The 17,401-nt window shown below is 41.4% G+C and overlaps 4 protein-coding genes across 4 annotated transcripts; 1 reads left to right on the forward strand and 3 right to left on the reverse strand.

Annotated features, from left to right (window-relative positions):
- Nucleotides 1-1,569: 1,569 nt before the first annotated feature.
- MELLADRAFT_73013 (uncharacterized protein) lies at nucleotides 1,570-3,215 on the reverse strand (the record flags this gene model as incomplete). Its single annotated transcript, XM_007415385.1, has 8 exons — nucleotides 1,570-1,996; nucleotides 2,059-2,189; nucleotides 2,261-2,353; nucleotides 2,424-2,513; nucleotides 2,590-2,739; nucleotides 2,801-2,917; nucleotides 2,979-3,098; nucleotides 3,155-3,215. The coding sequence occupies 3 exons, from the start codon at nucleotides 2,351-2,353 to the stop codon at nucleotides 1,852-1,854; spliced, it is 369 nt and encodes a 122-aa protein (XP_007415447.1).
- Nucleotides 3,216-7,992: 4,777 nt separating this feature from the next.
- On the reverse strand, nucleotides 7,993-8,445 carry MELLADRAFT_67161 (uncharacterized protein; the record flags this gene model as incomplete). The annotated part of the gene is made up of 1 exon (XM_007415384.1): nucleotides 7,993-8,445. The coding sequence occupies one exon, from the start codon at nucleotides 8,443-8,445 to the stop codon at nucleotides 7,993-7,995; it is 453 nt and encodes a 150-aa protein (XP_007415446.1).
- Nucleotides 8,446-11,663: 3,218 nt separating this feature from the next.
- MELLADRAFT_53635 (family 43 glycoside hydrolase) lies at nucleotides 11,664-12,825 on the forward strand (the record flags this gene model as incomplete). The annotated part of the gene is made up of 4 exons (XM_007415321.1): nucleotides 11,664-11,927; nucleotides 11,984-12,195; nucleotides 12,267-12,623; nucleotides 12,693-12,825. The coding sequence occupies 4 exons, from the start codon at nucleotides 11,664-11,666 to the stop codon at nucleotides 12,823-12,825; spliced, it is 966 nt and encodes a 321-aa protein (XP_007415383.1).
- A 568-nt stretch (nucleotides 12,826-13,393) lies between these two features.
- MELLADRAFT_73014 (uncharacterized protein) lies at nucleotides 13,394-15,639 on the reverse strand (the record flags this gene model as incomplete). Its single annotated transcript, XM_007415383.1, has 7 exons — nucleotides 13,394-13,817; nucleotides 13,883-13,962; nucleotides 14,077-14,213; nucleotides 14,297-14,602; nucleotides 14,672-14,881; nucleotides 14,953-15,350; nucleotides 15,410-15,639. 7 exons carry the CDS (start codon nucleotides 15,539-15,541, stop codon nucleotides 13,713-13,715), a joined length of 1,368 nt encoding a protein of 455 aa, XP_007415445.1.
- Between the last annotated feature and the right edge of the window lie 1,762 nt (nucleotides 15,640-17,401).

Raw genomic sequence — 17,401 nt, forward strand, 5'->3', positions numbered from 1 at the left:
ATACCAATGGTCTGGTGTATTGAACCAAATTGTAGAACTGTGTAATGTATTTGTTCTGCCCATGACTCACAAAAAATGCCTTCCTTCAGATGACAATGATTTTGTTATGAGCCACAGACTATAAGGCTTTCACCTATATATATCATGTTGTACTCTAGTTATCCTCTCACTCAAGTAGAACCTCTGTTCCTCACATAGCAATCTAATACCTCATCTGAAGGGTCCTTTCACACCTAGTCTCTTGCATCTTACCACACTTGCTCATATCAGATTTTTGAATGCATCATCAAGAGTATTATCATAAGATTAATGGTTTATTAAATATATAATCAGGTCCTTAATTAAAGTTTCATCTTGTATTTAAGATCCTTGATTTATTGGATATGATGATTGGGTTTTCAAACAATTGGCACAACTCAGCTTCTCTGCAGCAACACACAACAGAAAGATTGTTGTATGCTGGAATCCAAATAGAAACTTAATTTGAACAACTCAAAGCAACACTTTGTACCCCATATGAAGCAACAATCAAGTGGAAGTGGTGATTTAGTTGGCTGCATCAGAACACACACTGACCACACATGGGAAGTGACAATGGACAAGGTATCATCCAGTGCTGCGGACCCAGGCTTGGGATACACTCAACGGGGCTTTTGGAAGAGGTTTCAGATGTAATTTTCACATTTGGTGGTTTTGACTTAAGTGGCACCTTAAAGCCACCGTTCAAATGTGCCATAACCTCAAAATGCAAAAGTCACATCTGAAACTCTCCTGAGAGCTCCATTAAACATATCCCAAGCCTCTATCTGTTGCAGCAGGCAATTCCTTCACTTTTTATGCTCAGTAACACATGTTGCTGCTTCTCAACTCAATGGCAGCCAACTTGATCAAAAACTCAACTTACTGATTTTTTAGATAAATCGAACCTGCACAAATGCATGAGTTGGGCCCGGGGGCTAGTCTCAATCAAAGCTGCACTGCAAAAGCAAAATTTGATTACACAACATGACTTGCTTCACCCCTACTGATGAATGACATGCAATAAGTCATTTTTGGGGGATTAAGAGGTTCCTTAAGCTGATGATGACTTGCTGAGCCAATTGGGTGGGTGGTTTTTTTGACACCTCATATTTTGGACCTGGGGTACCTGAGCGCCTAAGCACACTTAGTTAAGTACTTAATGAAGTACCTATGGGCTTAAGGTGACTGAATTAGGCCCCTGCATAAGTATGGTACACCACAAGGACAGTTGGATGTCCAACGGGTGTCCGATTTCTCTTGGTGGGGGACGGACGTCCCCCCACAGCACAGCGAGAAATGTCCGTCGGACTCCGACGTTCAGACGCCTGAGCAGAGCCCATCGGGCTCTGCGTAGCGCGCGAATCGACATCCGTCTGACATCCCTCGAGGTTTGTCGTGAGGGCACGCACAGCCCTGGTACACAGAAGATCCTGTTCCGCTGCCCGTTGGACGTCCTGGCTGCTGAGCACTGGATGAAAATCCGATTTATTTCGGACGGCAAAGGCATGTATAAGCTACCCCTATGGGTTGTTTTCGATGATGTGTTTTGATGGCCAATAATAGGTCAAATAAATTTCTTATAAAAATTTGCTATAATGAAAGCAAATCCAACGACGCGACATAGATAAAATGATACGAAAAATGAAATTATACTCAAAATAAGATGATGCGAATAATAGCACCTGATAAAAGCAATAAAGAAATTCAACTAATAAAACGATACAGTGATAAAAATGAAGAAGCACAAGAGGAACAGTAGAGAAAATATATACAATAAAATGACAAATATGAGGAAGAAAATAGGTGCGCTATGAGATGCGCATCAGCCATTCAACCAGCAGCAGGCAGAGTACGAATGGCCATGTGTACATCCTCTTTGGTAGGAATCTGGAATTTTTCGTTTGACTTGATTTCATCCCATTTGTTCTTACCATCGAAAAGACCTTGATCTCGAGCAAGGATGATTGCATTGAATCTGAACTTACAAAGAGTCAGAGTCAGGTAATTTTTACACGTATGGAAATCAATCAGACGTACGCTCGGAGATAATCCCGACTTTTGTCGCAAAGTTGAGCCAGCTTCGAATCGATCAAGCGCCAGTAACTCAAACCGCCATTTTCCTTACGTTTTTCGTCACTTGTATTATGATAAATAGCAATCTCCATTCTCTACAGAAAGGTGGAGTGGAGATGAGAATAGATAATAAACACTAGGGAATATGAAAGCCTCGGCTGCTCACAAGGTAAGCAAACCGAGCTTGGGTCTTTGCATCCACTGCTCTTTTGAGCTCGGTCTCCGTACGAGATTCATTTGGATCGAAGAAATGATACATCTAAAGACGTAGTCAACTGGTCTATTTCATCCTGTAACACAAAGACTAAATTTAACATCGTTCAGCTTACTTGAACCAGTAGGGATCCCAAGTTTTGCACTTCGGTCTGAGGCTCGTTTAGTTTTATCTTGCTCTTTGGGACAAATATGTCTTTCAAAATCTAGAGTGTAAGATGGAAGTGTAAGATGGAGTGTCAGTAAGTTTACTAATACCAAAGCTTTGATCGATTGACTCACGATCAATTGAAAATCGTCTCGAGCATGTCTGAGCTTGGCTCTAAAAACATCAATGAACTTTTCATGGTCAGATAGATCATCCAACGTCGTACCAAAGTCGGTAGGTAAGTAATCTATCTTCCATGAATCACTCTTTTCAATGATACCTTGCTAAAGACATTGAGGTCAGTGTATTGAACTAGTACGACTTTGGTGAGTGATTGGTACACACCAGAGCCTTCCGGTGGAAGGACCCCTGGATAGGTGCTTTGTTCGAGTCCACAGTGTCAGTGTATGATTCAATTGTAGAATCTCTTAGAGTGCGGCGGATGATCTTCTTAATTTGTTCCTAGATTCATCAAGCGTAAGTGTAGAAGCTCCCCATATCATTAAAAGGAAGCAATACATACAGCAAAAGTGGACTTCGGTGTCCAGTCATGATAACGCCGGGATGACTGGTTGGCCAGTTCTTGACGTGCCAGCTGCTGAATGCACACAAGTGCATAATAACGGTTATCATCCCCGGTAATCTGACAAATGATTATCAGCGTGTAGTCAGACTGATCAGAAAAAAAGGATAGCTTACCGAACTCACTCAAAGGGCCTGTGCTCGATACTTAGGATCGAGTTCGAATATATCTGCCACTTGTTCCCACTTCGCTCGATTTTCTGGAGCCATTGGGAGGTTGACCGAAGAGACGGAGGGATCTGCAGTCTGAAAATCATCCTGATTTGGGGTGGCTGAACTCCCTAGATTATCATCTGATGAACGGTGTCTTTGATCATTTGTAATACTTGGTTCATAGTCATCATCATCATTGTCTCCCTTCCTAGAATCATCGCCATCGTCTCCCTTGATGGATTCATCGTCTTTGTCTCCCTTTCTAGATTCTTCATCTTCATCGTCTTGCTTTCTAGATTCGTCATCTTCTTCATCTTTTTGATTGCTTTCTTTTTTTTTGTGTGAGGATTGACTTGAACTAGATTGAAGATACCTGAGCGATGCTGGTAGCGAGTCTAACAATGATTGAGTATCATGAGCTGCTCCAAGAAGAATAGGTTAGTAGGAACTTTGCTCAAAAGGTCAAGAGGGGGTTGTACGTACCAGGCAAACGCTCTCGAGGCTTGTTTTTTTTGGAACGATCACTGCGGTTGTAGGGTTTAGGCATGTCAAGTATGGAAGTTGTCGAAGAAAAAAAAAGAGAAAGATAGATAAAAATTGGAAAACGTGAAGGAGATGGTGGTGGTGGAAAAGTTTCAATTGAAGGAAGGAGACAAAGACCTTTGAAGACCTTTGGGTCCGAAACTCTTTTGGGTCCGAAATTGACAATTTCATTATCCCATGGTCAAATGCATTGAACGATGACATGATTCTCTTGATTGTGACATCAGGCCACACTCTGGAGTGTTCTGGCCTCACAGAATCTCTGGAGCGAGTCAAGATGATCATGAGAATTGAAAGCCCTTCACTACTCTGGAAGAAACGAAAGGAAATCTTGAGAGATTCTTGAGATATACGATAAATCAATATAACCTTTCGAAATATTATATTTAAGAAAAAGAACAAATAGCATCACTTTTGACTCTTTACATGAGTCAAAAGCGTGATGGACCATCAAAGGTGTACGAAATAAGTACAAAGGAATCATTCACAATTTGAATTCAAGTATATTTGCAATGGGGTGGTATTCTAGAATTCCTTGAATACCACCCCAACATTGAAGGGTGGTAAAGCTTCAGGAAATTCAAGTCAAGGAGGATGAAGACTTGAAGGTACCTTTTTGCAATTACATCAGCCTTGAAGAACCTTCAAGATACTGAAGAAAAATTGGAATATCCCCAAATGTTGAGAAAAGGCAATTCTGAATTTTCAAATTCTTCAAATCAGAATTTTCACCTAAAATTACATTTAAAAGTCTTAGACAAAGTACAACAGAAAGACCTTATGAAAGAAGTCTCATTTATAAAAAGCTGGGTCAATGTGTTCATGTTGATCTATATCTTGATGTTTCCTCTTCATTGTGTTCTGTTTCTCTTTCTTCTTAATATTTTTACTCATCTGGTCATGTTTTGATTGTTCTTTTTTTGCTTGAGTGGATTTCCAGTTTTCCATACCAATTTCAATACATTCCTCCCATTCATCAAAGTTCCATGGTTTATAATTGATGTTTGCTATACTTCGATGTGATTCTGCTGAATAGAGAGCACCGGAGTTGATGAGGTAGCCATTGAAGGTTTCATGTTGCAATTGATATGGAGATTTAACTGGAAGTTGTCCATCATTTTTTCGTGGACTCTTCTGGGTTCGACACTTTGCCTGATTGCAATTATGTTGAACATTCAAAACACATTTTATGTCCTAATGTAATTTGTTTTCAGCATGTGTTGATTGCTGACAAGTTTTAATCAACGGTATTTACCTTGAGTGTTATCCACAAGTCTTCTTGAGAGATACTCAGACCACGAAATCCATAAAATTCGTTGATGTTGTCGTCAACTTTACATACCTTGATGTGGACTAAGTGCTCGATGCTTGTTGCTCGTTTACCCTCCCAGAAACTTGTAACTCGGCCCACACGTGGTGAGTCACTTGACTTGAGATCTATAAGAACAAAGTTTTGCAAGCGAACGGACTGTTTTGATGATAGAACGGCTTCTTTTTTTGGAGTCCAATGATGGTTTGGAAATGCCTTCTTCAGGTCGCTTGGAGTTGATTCAGAATTTTTCGTTTCGGATTTTCCTACCCATATGAGGCTAGTCATCAGTCATATAGTTCCTTATTTCACAAACAAATGTACATACCCTTCATTGAATAAGTTCCTTCTGATTTCCAATTGTGATTATAAGAAAAACACTTCTGGACCCACATGTTTTTTGTGAACAATTCGACTAACTTCTTCCCTGCGCGCGCTCGACAGTGATTTTTATGATCCCATAAATAGCCTCCCGAAAATATATGTCGTAGCAAGCGAGCAAAAATGAAGATTCGAGCAATATGCAGGCCTGGATTGTGCCGATTGGTGTGAATCGAGGCAATTCGCAGTATTCCATTAAAACTTTCGAATTTCTGGGTTGCAACCAAGGACAGTGGGCCGAAACGTTCAACTGATTGGACCAGATGAACTAGCATATGAAACTTGGGTTTGTTTGTCCACTGCGCTGTCCATCGGATAAGGTGGCCAAGAAATATATTGACGAGTTTCTTCATATTGGTCAAGTACGTGCGTATGTTAGTGATTTCGGCCTGGAATATATAAGACCCTAGGTGGACTAACGCAGTCCACATCCTGCGTCTTTCATATGAGAAATGAGGATATAGGACAAAAGGTACTGATTGTAAGATTGTATGAAAGTCTTTACCAACTAAACTCTGATAATAAGTAGTCAGTGTTCTTGGTTGGATTGGTGGAATGTTCAAGCCCGACGTATCAAAAGATTTCCATCGCGCCAAAACAGATGGTAGTGCTGAATCCGGAAGATTGTCCATCGCGTCTTTGAATAGATATTTGACCACTCCAAGTAAGGCCACATGCAGAGATTCTACTGGTGTATCTAGATGACCATCAAAACCTAAAACCAGAGAGTCAGTGATACCGTCAAAGGTGTAAATGATCATAATCCTTACCGTCTAACTTTAAAAAAGGATTGAACAGTCGATCTCCAAATTGTTCGTTGAGATCTGTAAACATTTTATGCACCTCCTCTTTTGAATAATCATGATCTTTATGAAGGTCGTGAAACTGTCCAACAAAGTGATGATTTGTTGTGTCTTTAACACCGCATTCTTTTGATTTTCTAAGAAATTCAGCATGCTTCTTCGGATTTTGAAGCAATCCCCAAAGCTCGTAAGTTTGTGACTTTGTAGTTGCCCATTCACGAGGCTTAGGACCTCCCTGTATCAACATGTTGAGATTGGATTAATGTTACTGATACATTGGTTTTCCGCAAAACATTATGATTGAAATTACATACGTCTTCTTGATGAACACCTACAAAAGCTCTAGTATATTTAGCATCTTGTTTTGCACTCAGTGTTTCAACACTGAGCGTACATATTCGACAGGGGTTCAAAGTAACCGAGGGATTTGTTGTGTTGGTGATTTCGGCATGCATAGGAGAGTCTCCCAGATGACATAAAGGAACAACCATTACAAGAACATCTTCTTTCAGCAATTCGTCGTAAGTCGTGAATCCGTCCTTTCCAAGCGCACTAAGCAAATGTAACAGATGTCAGTTATTGAGCATGTCAGATGATAAAGAGTAAGAAATACTTTAATTCAGTCACCACGTTCTCACCAAGCTCAAGAGCGCTTGCTTTGTTTGAAGTTGAAAGAAAGTGAATATTATATTCTTGATTTGTCATTCCCGGAGGTAAACCAGATAGAGTAAAATAGTAACTCATGTGTTTGTTCCATTTTTTTGACACATTTCCCGAAGTATCGTCTGAATAAAGTGTTATAGGTACGTGTCAAATCACTTTTCCATTTGCTTTAACACGCCACGGATTAGGGAGAGGTATCTCGCGGTAACCATCTCCATCATATTCTGTTGGAATATGTACAGCTGATCAATATGATGTCACAGTGGAAGAGCAAAATAAAACGACCCACGATACATCACTCCACCATATCTTCCCTGCAGAGGAATCCCTTCACTATCCTTTGACTCTATGAAGGTGGCCATAATTGTGTTCATATCGACCGTAAGCAAGAAAGGCGAATTGAAGTCTTGATCTACGTTTACAATAATCTTTATATCAGATGAATCAACTCCCTGAGAGACAATTGAGGCCTTCAGACATTTGGCATATAATTTCCCAGATTGCTGGAAGAAAAAGATTGGAACAATCCAGTCTCCTGAAGCTTGACGGACCGGCTCGTAGAGAAAGAAGTGTCCTTTTGTTGACGACACCATCTGGACTCGCTGATGGGGTGAAAAGCCTTCCCTCCACTTTTTTGACTGAGACAATCGGTTTATTGGCTTATTTGGATCGTATTCCGGAAAAAAAACTAAGTGCTCAGTTACAACAGGATTCGCAAGCTCCTGTTTAAAAAGAAAATGTTAACATGTTGATGAATGACCGTTCCAATAAGAGTCAAAGCTCACCTGAGCCACAATCTCTCTGATACTCAGTCCGTAGCACGGATTTTGGAGGGGACTCTCCCACTCTTGTACATTCAATCCAAACCGCGCACACATCCTTGATTTCAATCGTCCAAGAGTCTTGTACACCGGTAGAGAGATGTTGAATAGACAAAACAACATTCGGATATGCTCATACTCTCTCTCTGATTCCAGGTGGCGTCCAGATCCTGCAGCTAACAGTCCCACCATCTGCTAAAGGATGGAATCACATATTAGCCATGAAGAGATTACAGATTATTCAAAACACACACCTCCTTTGTGAAAGGATACCAGTCTGTATCAATTCGAGGTAATTTTTGTTATATCATCTTCGATTTCGTGATTGTCTATGTCTGAACCACTTGATTGACCTGAATCAGAGTTACTTGAGCTATGATCTACATCTTCTTTGAGTTTGTTCAACAGAATAGCATCCCAATCAACATCGGCAAGCTCGGTATGCTGAACACGCTCAGAGCGATCTGAACATTCGGATTCAGAGTCACTGTAATTTCCAGTGAGAAGCTGCATCAGAGCCTCTGTATAACCATGAGCTTGTGGTGATGTCGTTTCGCTTTCGATCCTCTCATCCTTGAGTCCTGCTTCCGGTACATCATCTGTTTCAAAGATGTCTGGAGTGTCATTCTGAAGAAAAGATGCAAGATGTTCTTCATTCTCATGATCGATAGATTCTCGAGCAGCGACTAAAGACTTGTGATTGGGTAAATTTTTGTGATTTTCTATTTCATTCATTGATTTACCATGACACAACAAACAGCGATATTTATAAGTTTTACCAGACATGAATCTTTCAAAATCTACAAAACAAACAACTTTAGAAATGAAAGAATGATGTAATGACAGGTACAATGATAAGCTGACAGTTATCTACAATGGTCAAGCCCTGCGCTTCCATGTTTTGAGCGAATGACATCTTTGTTGAGATTTTTAGGAAAGTTGAAGAATAAAGTGAGACTGGTTAAAAATCGATTCTGATATTAAGGAAATCGAGAGAGATTGGTAATTGATTGTGTGGTTGAGGAAATCGAGGATCACAACCGAGAGTCGATTGCGACATTGAGGAAATCGAGGATCACAACCGAGAGTCGATTGCGATATTGAGGAAATCGAGAGTCATTCAATCTCAATGTCAGTTTCAAGAAAAGAACATATTAGAGACAGAGATATAAAGAAAGGACATACCGTAGGTTGATCAGGTTGTTGTGAAGGTAAAGATAATCAGGTGGTGGGAAGCGAAAAGAACCCCTGGGATGTCAGAGCGATAGCTCTCCAGCATCTACCCGGTCCATCGTGGTGGTGCTCATTGGATACCCGGGTTTGTTACCCACATGTGGACGACTGATCATGGGTGGCGAGGCGTTGTCCGCAGTGTGCTGGAAGGATGCCCACTCGATTGGGCATCCGTAGGTCTTCCAAGCACACTGTGCTTGCACGTCATCCTGTCTAGGACGCCATCTGTGCATCTTCAGGATGCCGTGTGGATAAATACGCGCTCAGACGTCGAGCCAGCGCCCCGTTAGTGGACGTCGGGCCGTGTCCCCAATCTCGGACACGCCCGACGCCCTGACGCAAAAAACTGTCCTTGTGGTGTAGCACTCAACCAGACTCAACCATTGCATTCATTTTACTGGATTGATATTGATATTCGAACAAATGATCAGTTTCCCATAATATTCAATCAAACAAATGATCAGTAAAAGTGAGAGTTCCATCTTTGATCTAAACAAAGGAACAATAAAAGAGATTGATCAAAACAGAGCCATTAAAAAGAAAAATCAATCAAAGGAGTCAGATTGATTAAAAAAAGGGATAATTAAAAGAGGGGACAATTAAAAAAGGGGACAATCAAAAAAGGAACAATTAGAAAAAGAGGTTAATTGTAAAACCAAATCAGCTAGTGATCCTTTGATGAGATCAATACACATTATCTGAGTGATTAGTAGTAGTGATATCCAATGATCTTTTCAATCAGTTGGAAAAACATGTCAGAAATCATTCCCCATGACTTGTAAAAAATGATACTTACACATACTTAGGTTTTTGTGTTCCATTTGATGATGGTGGGGGGTCAGAAAGATTAATATTTTGGCCCTGGGTGTGATGGTTGCAGTTCTCCAGGATGTTCAAAATGCTGTGGGTTCCATGGTGAGATTAAGTTATTGTGTTGTGGTAATGTACATCTGATTATTTGACTCCTTCATTGAGTCTACTCCAGGCATGGTTGGTGTTATCAATCTCAAGTGGTCTTGGTCAAGTGCAAGTAAATTGATTCAAAAAATATTGATTGAAATGGAACTTACAATGGTCGATAAACACCAAATAAAGTTCTATTGGATTAAGTTCACAATGAATTTTTGGGATAAATACACAAATATGACCAGCTTCTTCCATTATTTTTTGAAGCAAGGGCTTCTCATTAGCAAATTTGCACTGGAGGCAATGCAGCGGCAAGTCTTTGAAGTAATCACTTTGTCAACACTGGTCAGCAGGAAGCTGGTCACACTCAATAACTGTGCATGTTTCTGGTTGATGTAAAAGCAGCAAGAGCATCTTTTCATATTTCTTTCTTCATCTTGTTGAATGAGCCTCAAGTTCTGTTGAATGATGTCTCTGGCATTCACGTTGCAAATCAAGGAAAGGTGTTATTGTGGATACAAGACAATGGAACAAACTTGAAGATGAAGCTAGTCTAGTGCCAAAACATTGTGAACCCAGGCTTCAAAGTGTGGGTCAACTTTGTGTAACACACTTTTAAGACCCCAACAACTGTGAGGCCCCTGGAAAGCCCCTACTGAGCTGTCTGACAAAAGTTAAGACTTTTTCCCACTTTTTTCTGGTCAAATATTGAATTTTAGCCAAATTAGGACTTTTTTTGTCAGAAGCCCCCCCAGTCTCGACTGTGATGTGCTGATTTTCTTTGGAAAAAAGTCCAAAACAAGAATTTGTTCGTCACATACCTAAGGAGTCATGAGGACCGGTTGAAACCCCTGAATGCTGGTCAAAAGCTCTGATTATTGAACAAAAGTCCCAGGGAAACTGGTAAAATCCCAAGCCAGCACAAGGCACATGCATCTGATTTGATCTCAAGCCAAAAAGGATGATGATATCTAATTTTTGTTGGTTAAGGAGACGAGACAAAGTACATTGTTAAAAAACTCCCAAGACATAATGTACTAATCCTCTTCTGTATCAGCTGGTTCAGTGGCCAGCTGAAATCATCTCTCATCCTCATATTGCTTGACCAAATGAACCATTTTTATGGATAGAACTGCGAACCACTAAAGAGACTGAATAACTCCCCTCATTTTCAGGAACTGATACAAATTTTGTGCTCTTTGATAGTTTAAACACATAGATGATGTCAACTGCATGAAAATCAGGATATGCTTTGTGTTTTGGTGTTCGAGTCTGTCCTATTAGGACTTTGTTTGTCAAGAGCATCCTCCAGCCCGGGTCCTTTCAGGATCTTTTTGGTCACATGCATTCTGATCCAAAAGCCAATATATGGCCTGTTTCATCAGATAGATTTTGGGATGAGAAGGCCAAAACAGGGATTTCATTCGTCAGATGACTCAGCAGGAGCATTCAATTCACAAGGTCCTCGGCTGTGGGATTTGGCATTACTTCAGTTGACCCCGGCTAATGATTTTTGACTTCAGCACAGAACCCCAAATTTAACCAAAACAATTGCAGATGCTCAGAGATGCTCTCAAGTGACACAGGATAATTCAGTAATTCCTTGTGTATGTACTCGTGAGAGTTTCTTCACTGTTCACTTCAGTTCCTTCATTTTCAAATCAAGCGTTTAATTATGTAAGGCCAGTATATAAAAACTATCCTGGAAGCATTGACGGAACAGGAAAGAGTTCGGTGATGTGGTTGTCCTCTGGTATTTGTTTCAGTATCATATTCTTCGTAGCTTGAATCCTCTTGATTAAAAGTGGCCGTTCATGATTATATCAATTTTTTCCATTGTGGTTTTCCTGCTGTCCATTGACATCAAGGCTTACTCCCAGCCTGGCGCATGTGATGGCAGTTGCTTCTCCCATGACCCTTCCTTGATTCAACACACTGATGGCACTTGGTTCCGTTTCAATACCGGTAATGGGATCGGTATATGGAAGGCACCCGCTCTTCATGGGCCATGGACATACGTTGGTGATGCCTTGAAGGGTGGATCGGTGACACAGATAGCAGGACGCGGTGACCTCTGGGTCAGCGGATTTTCATTCCTCATTTTGATCTTTTGCTGACATTCACAAGGCCATAGGCACCGGATGTAACTCGTGTTGGTACAATGTACTACATGTACTACGCAGTTTCCCAATTCGGCAAAAAAAACTCGGCGATCGGCTTCGCCACAAGCTCAACGATGGAGGCAGGGTCATGGACAGATCATGGGGGCATAGGTGTAGAATCTTCCGACAGCTCCCGCTACAACGCAATTGATCCCAGCCTCCTAGTATCTGGAAATGACTACTAGTAAATAGTCCATTTATACCTCTCCGCATTGTCGTTTTTTCCACTCACCCAATCACCTGTCCCAATTGTAGCCTGGTCTTTGGATCCTGGAACCAGGGTATCTACCAAGTAGCCATGGAATCTCCTCCAAACAGAAAAACCGGGTCTAGCTCTTCGAACCATCTGGCGTACGTCTCTCGCGCGCCTCATACCGGGGAAGGACCAACAATGTTCCATCACGATGGATGGTATTACCTTCTATATTCCTCCGGCATATGTTGCGGGTACCAGAACAAGAAGCCGGCTCCTGGTGACGAGTACAAAATCGTTATGTGCCGTAGTAATTCGCCTACATCCGGGTTTCATGACAAGGCTGGTGTTGACTGTTTGGTAGGCGGAGGAACAACGCTACTAGAGAGTCATGATAATGTTTACGGTCCCGGTGGACAGTGCGTGACTTATTCTTTCCATTTTGTCCTCTTCAGTACAATCTGATCCATATTGATGTTCTTTCGTAGAGGCGTGATTGACACCCCCGATGGCCTCCTTCTGTACTACCACTACACCAACCCTCAACGTGGCATTGCGGACGCCGATAATCTTTTTGGTTACAATTATTTATCTTTTTCAGATGGATGGCCCGCTGTCTGATTCGGGTCGGCAATTTGAGAGGTTTTGGTGATGTTTACTGCGTCGGGTTTTTGAAATGTCAATGTCTTTTTTTCATTGCAAGTGTCCACAACAGTCGTCGATAGTTGCATTCACTAAAAATTCTATATTACAATGAGTTAGAGAATTTTCGGCGAGATTTTGAAAAAAATTATTCACAAATGATTGCCTCGGGGTTCAAAGATGCGATACATAAATTCAGATTTAATGAGATCAGGTGAACCTTGAGAGATGAAGAAGTTGATGTTGGGATGTGGTTCAGTGGTGTAAGACCAGTGCGCTCAAATGAAGTTGGAAGTTAAGGGGAATATTCACGCCATCATCAGCCCGAGATTGAGATGGTGCTTTATCAGTGTGCATTTCCAAGTGTCGAAGGCAAAATTCATGATGAGGAGCGGGTAGGAGAGGGCAAGGGGTCAAGGAAACTTTCTGCTGGCAGTGGACAGGCATGTAGGCGTGAAAGTTTTGAACGGATCTTCTGAACTATGTGCAATTAATGGGATGAGGAAAAACTGTCTCATGAAATATTTCAAGTCCTGGACAATCTCTTCCTCTACACCAACGGATGAATTCCAAAGCATAGTTGAATTGATACTTAAGGGCCAAAGCCAAAAAGGGCTCATCAAAGCAATCGTTGCGTACAGAAAGACGCGCACGCAAAATATATCAGGAACCATCTTGACATCGGCTAGTACGCTTCCACAGTGTAAAGTGGGAAAAGTGGTAAGACATAAGAGACGTCGTTCAAGTGTCATATTGTACATAAAAGGCATTATCTAGAACTATACAAAAGACAGAGGCTCTACAAGTCAAGGCCAAATAAAAATCCACTAAACGGTATTCTTCAGTCAACACGGTGTTGATGTCATTCAAGGCTCACGTGAACCTCGTTCTGCCTTTTGATACTTCAAGATCCAGGGGTGATTAGCTACCTGTGGTAAGGGTAACCGATCTTGAGGTTCATGTTGTAAGAGCTATGTAATAACACACACTTAGCTTGGGAAAGACTGTAGTCATTAAATAAGAGGTGATCACGCACCTTACGAATCAAATCGCCTGCTTCTGCCGAAACGAAACTCGGCACCTTGAATTGTACTTGTGAAATCTTTTTGTACGTAGCTGTTTGTAAAGAAGAGATATGCAAGTCAGACCGAAGAAATTCAAGGCACAAGTCCAAGGGGTCTGCACGGAACATTGTATCAAGAGAATAATGATATGTGAAGAGTTGCATACCATTGTGTCCACTAAGATCTTCAAATGGCGGATTACCTACGATGAATTCGTATGTCAAAACTCCGAGGGCCCAAAGGTCGACCTTCTCATTGTGGTCTTTGCCTTCAACCATCTCTGGTGGCAGATAGTCCAATGTCCTACATAGAATAGTCGGATAGTTGATTTCATAAGCCAAGATATCTCTAGGTCGAGGCATCGTCAACGAATCCCAAGTACCCACCCGCATAAAGTTTTGCGACGATTCCCAGGCGCATGAACACTCCAACCAAAATCAGCTATCTTCAGTTCACCTTCAACACCCAACAAAAGATTCTCAGGCTTAATATCCCTGTGAATCACGTGCTTCCCGTGCAAATAATGTAGAGCATCGGCCATTTGGGCAATGTAACGTGCTGAACGCTTTTCACTAAATCTTCCATGACGATGAAGTTGTTTGTAAAGTTCTCCTTTGCCTGCAAACTCAAGCATGAGAAAGATACGCTTTTCGTCATGAAAATAACCATATAATCTCAAGACATTCGGATGACTAGTGATAGCGGAAATCGGTCAGCCACATGTGTTCCAAATGATGTTCATAGCACGAAATCATCCTGACCGAAGATTGCTTTGAATTTCAATTTCTCGACGCAGTTGTTTTTCAACTTTGCATTCGACCAACTCTTTCTTGTAAAGACATTTGAGTGCCAATATGAAGTGAGGAGGGGATTTGGTTCGAACCATGTAAACTCTCCCAAATTTGCCTTTGCCTAAAGCGCGACCAATCTCAAATGAATTCATACTCCATTGAGGCGTTGGTCGTTTGTGTCTGAGAGAGATGGCGTGGTTTAAGTCAATCTATTAAGCTCAGAAGTCGGTAGAGCGAAGGGGGTAGCTTACAGAGGTGAAGCTGAGTCAACATCGAGTAGATCTTGGTTGGGCTTCTGACCAAGCTCCCAATTTCCGCGGCCAGTTTCGTCATCCTTATCGATACCACCATCGTATTCACCAATCTCCATACCAGAGACAGCTTCAGGCTGATTGCACATCGAAGGAGGAGGATGAGAAGGTGGGGCTCCGAGAGTGTATGGCTTCTGATTCTTGGTCTTCGATTGAGATGAACCCGGTAGATAGAAGGAAGAAGTAGGATCGACTTCAGGGCGGTTCTTGTCCAATATACTTGATTGAATACCAATGCTCGCTTGGGCTTTGGCTAAGGACGCAGAAGAGTGATTCGTGCCAATCTTGTTGAGAGCCGACCGAGAGTTGCCGGAAGTGCTTTGTGAAGAGCTCATCGGCTGGAACGGAGAATGAACATGAATACTATTCCAAGGCAATTTTTATTCTGAGAACTGACCTTGACGTTAGAATTACTGGAATGAGTTGGTTTCTTGGCTTTTGAGGTCTTATCATCAAGTCGGATGCTACTCATACTATTTTCGATTTGATCGATTTGTGAGGAGCCTCTTTGAAGAATCTTTGAAGTCATCTCGTTTGAGGTAGGAAAGGTTTCGTATGTTGCGTAACAGAAGGTGATGATAAGTTGTGTTGAGAATGAGAATGAGTTAGAGTTGGATGAGAAAGTTCAGAATGACTTTGTAGAAATTTGAATTTATCCCTCCGATGCTGAGAAACTGTATGAGTCATGTAACTTTTCACGCGCTCGCGTCCTGTCACAAGTCACTGATCAAGCTCACCAAAAAACAGTGCTCGCTGACTCGTGACTGTAAGGACAAGTTGTTGTCCGCTGGGCTATTCCCGCCGAAAGTATCTCCCGAGAAGTATGCAGCTCAAGCCTGCGTTGGCTCAAGGGCGTAGCCGTAAAATGAAACATCCCCATCATCAAGACCCAACCTTTGCATCAAGAGATGATAGCCAAAGCTGAAGGGACCTTGCCTCGAAGAAATCATGGTATGAGAAGGTTTCTTTTATGTTGCTTGGGAACATACTCTAGAGCAGAAAGTTCATCATTAAAGCCTCCTCATCCATAAGTATCGCATGTCTTGATTCCTTACGAGTCATGACTTCCGGAAGCCACATTGAGGTATTCAAAGGCACCTGCCCGGGATAAATGCACGAGAAGCCAATGTCGAATGGGAGCAAAAAAGTATCATCCGATCACCGATGTGAGTCGGATCTCTTGTATATCAGTTAGAAAGTTTGATCGGGGAGTTGACCGCGAGGCGCAGCAAAAGGTATCCCTCGAACCGGGTTCGAACCGGTGACCTACAGATGCACAGCATCCAGATTGTCCAATTACAGTCTGTCGCTCTTCCAACTGAGCTATCAAGGGTTGAAGCTCGAAGTCATGATGGCTTATGGATCCTGGAGCCTCCAGATGTGCTCTCAATGTTGCTCCATCCACACGCATCATGTACACGCATGGACATGGTTTGATTGAGCCAGGACTTGGAGTTTGAGTGAATTTTGATAATTTTTTGTTAAATTAAGCATGAAGCAAAAACAGAAGTTAACTGAATAATGAAACCAAGATAATCATGAAACCGCACCAGCAATCCAACAATCACATAAAACAATGAATTCTTTGCAATTTTGAAATTAAAAGCCAAAAATCACACATCAAGGGACTCGCATGATTTATTTCATAAGGTTATGTGATCATTTTGTTGTTGTATTTGGTCAATTTCAACAAACGTCGGTGGTGTCTGGAATGTGGTGGTTAAGTTCATATATCATTTTTGCTCCTTTCAGAGTATATCTATGGTGGATAATTTTATGTGCTATATGTTATTTAGGGATTTGTGTCTGATAATGGTCAGACCTCAAACCCTTGCACCTGTTGTCTTTGATGAGTTTTCCATTCAATTTTTTATCTTATATACTGTCCCTCTTGCAATCTATGAGTTCCTACCCAGCATTCAAGAGCTTTGGCTCAAGGGTGAGTGTTCTCATTCTGGTTATATCTGTTTTCTTTAGTAGACAGTGCACATCATTCATTTCATAGTCATCTCTATCTTCTCACAATCAGCTTTGCTTCAGGTAAGGCATCAAGATACTCTGCTGTGTCTACCTTGTTCTTGGATTGGCTCAGAGATTTTATCCACACCTGACTGTACAGTTTACTCATTCTTTTGTTTCAATTCACATGTTTTGTTGTCTATATTACTTCAGTACATTTTTTTGTACCAAATCACTACTAGCAACTTTAAAGCTCACAATACTGTATGATTGCTCAACAGGCATTTCTGCAAGTAATATGTTGCAATACTTCCCTATTCACACCTTTTTTTGATCCCACTGAGAGTTGATATTTACACCTGTTGCCTTTGCTCTGTTGCAAAGGCATAAATTACCAATTGATATTCAACTATTCCATAAACGTACACAG

Source organism: Melampsora larici-populina (assembly GCF_000204055.1).
Source record: "Melampsora larici-populina 98AG31 unplaced genomic scaffold MELLAscaffold_50, whole genome shotgun sequence".
Lineage (NCBI taxonomy): Eukaryota > Fungi > Basidiomycota > Pucciniomycetes > Pucciniales > Melampsoraceae > Melampsora > Melampsora laricis-populina.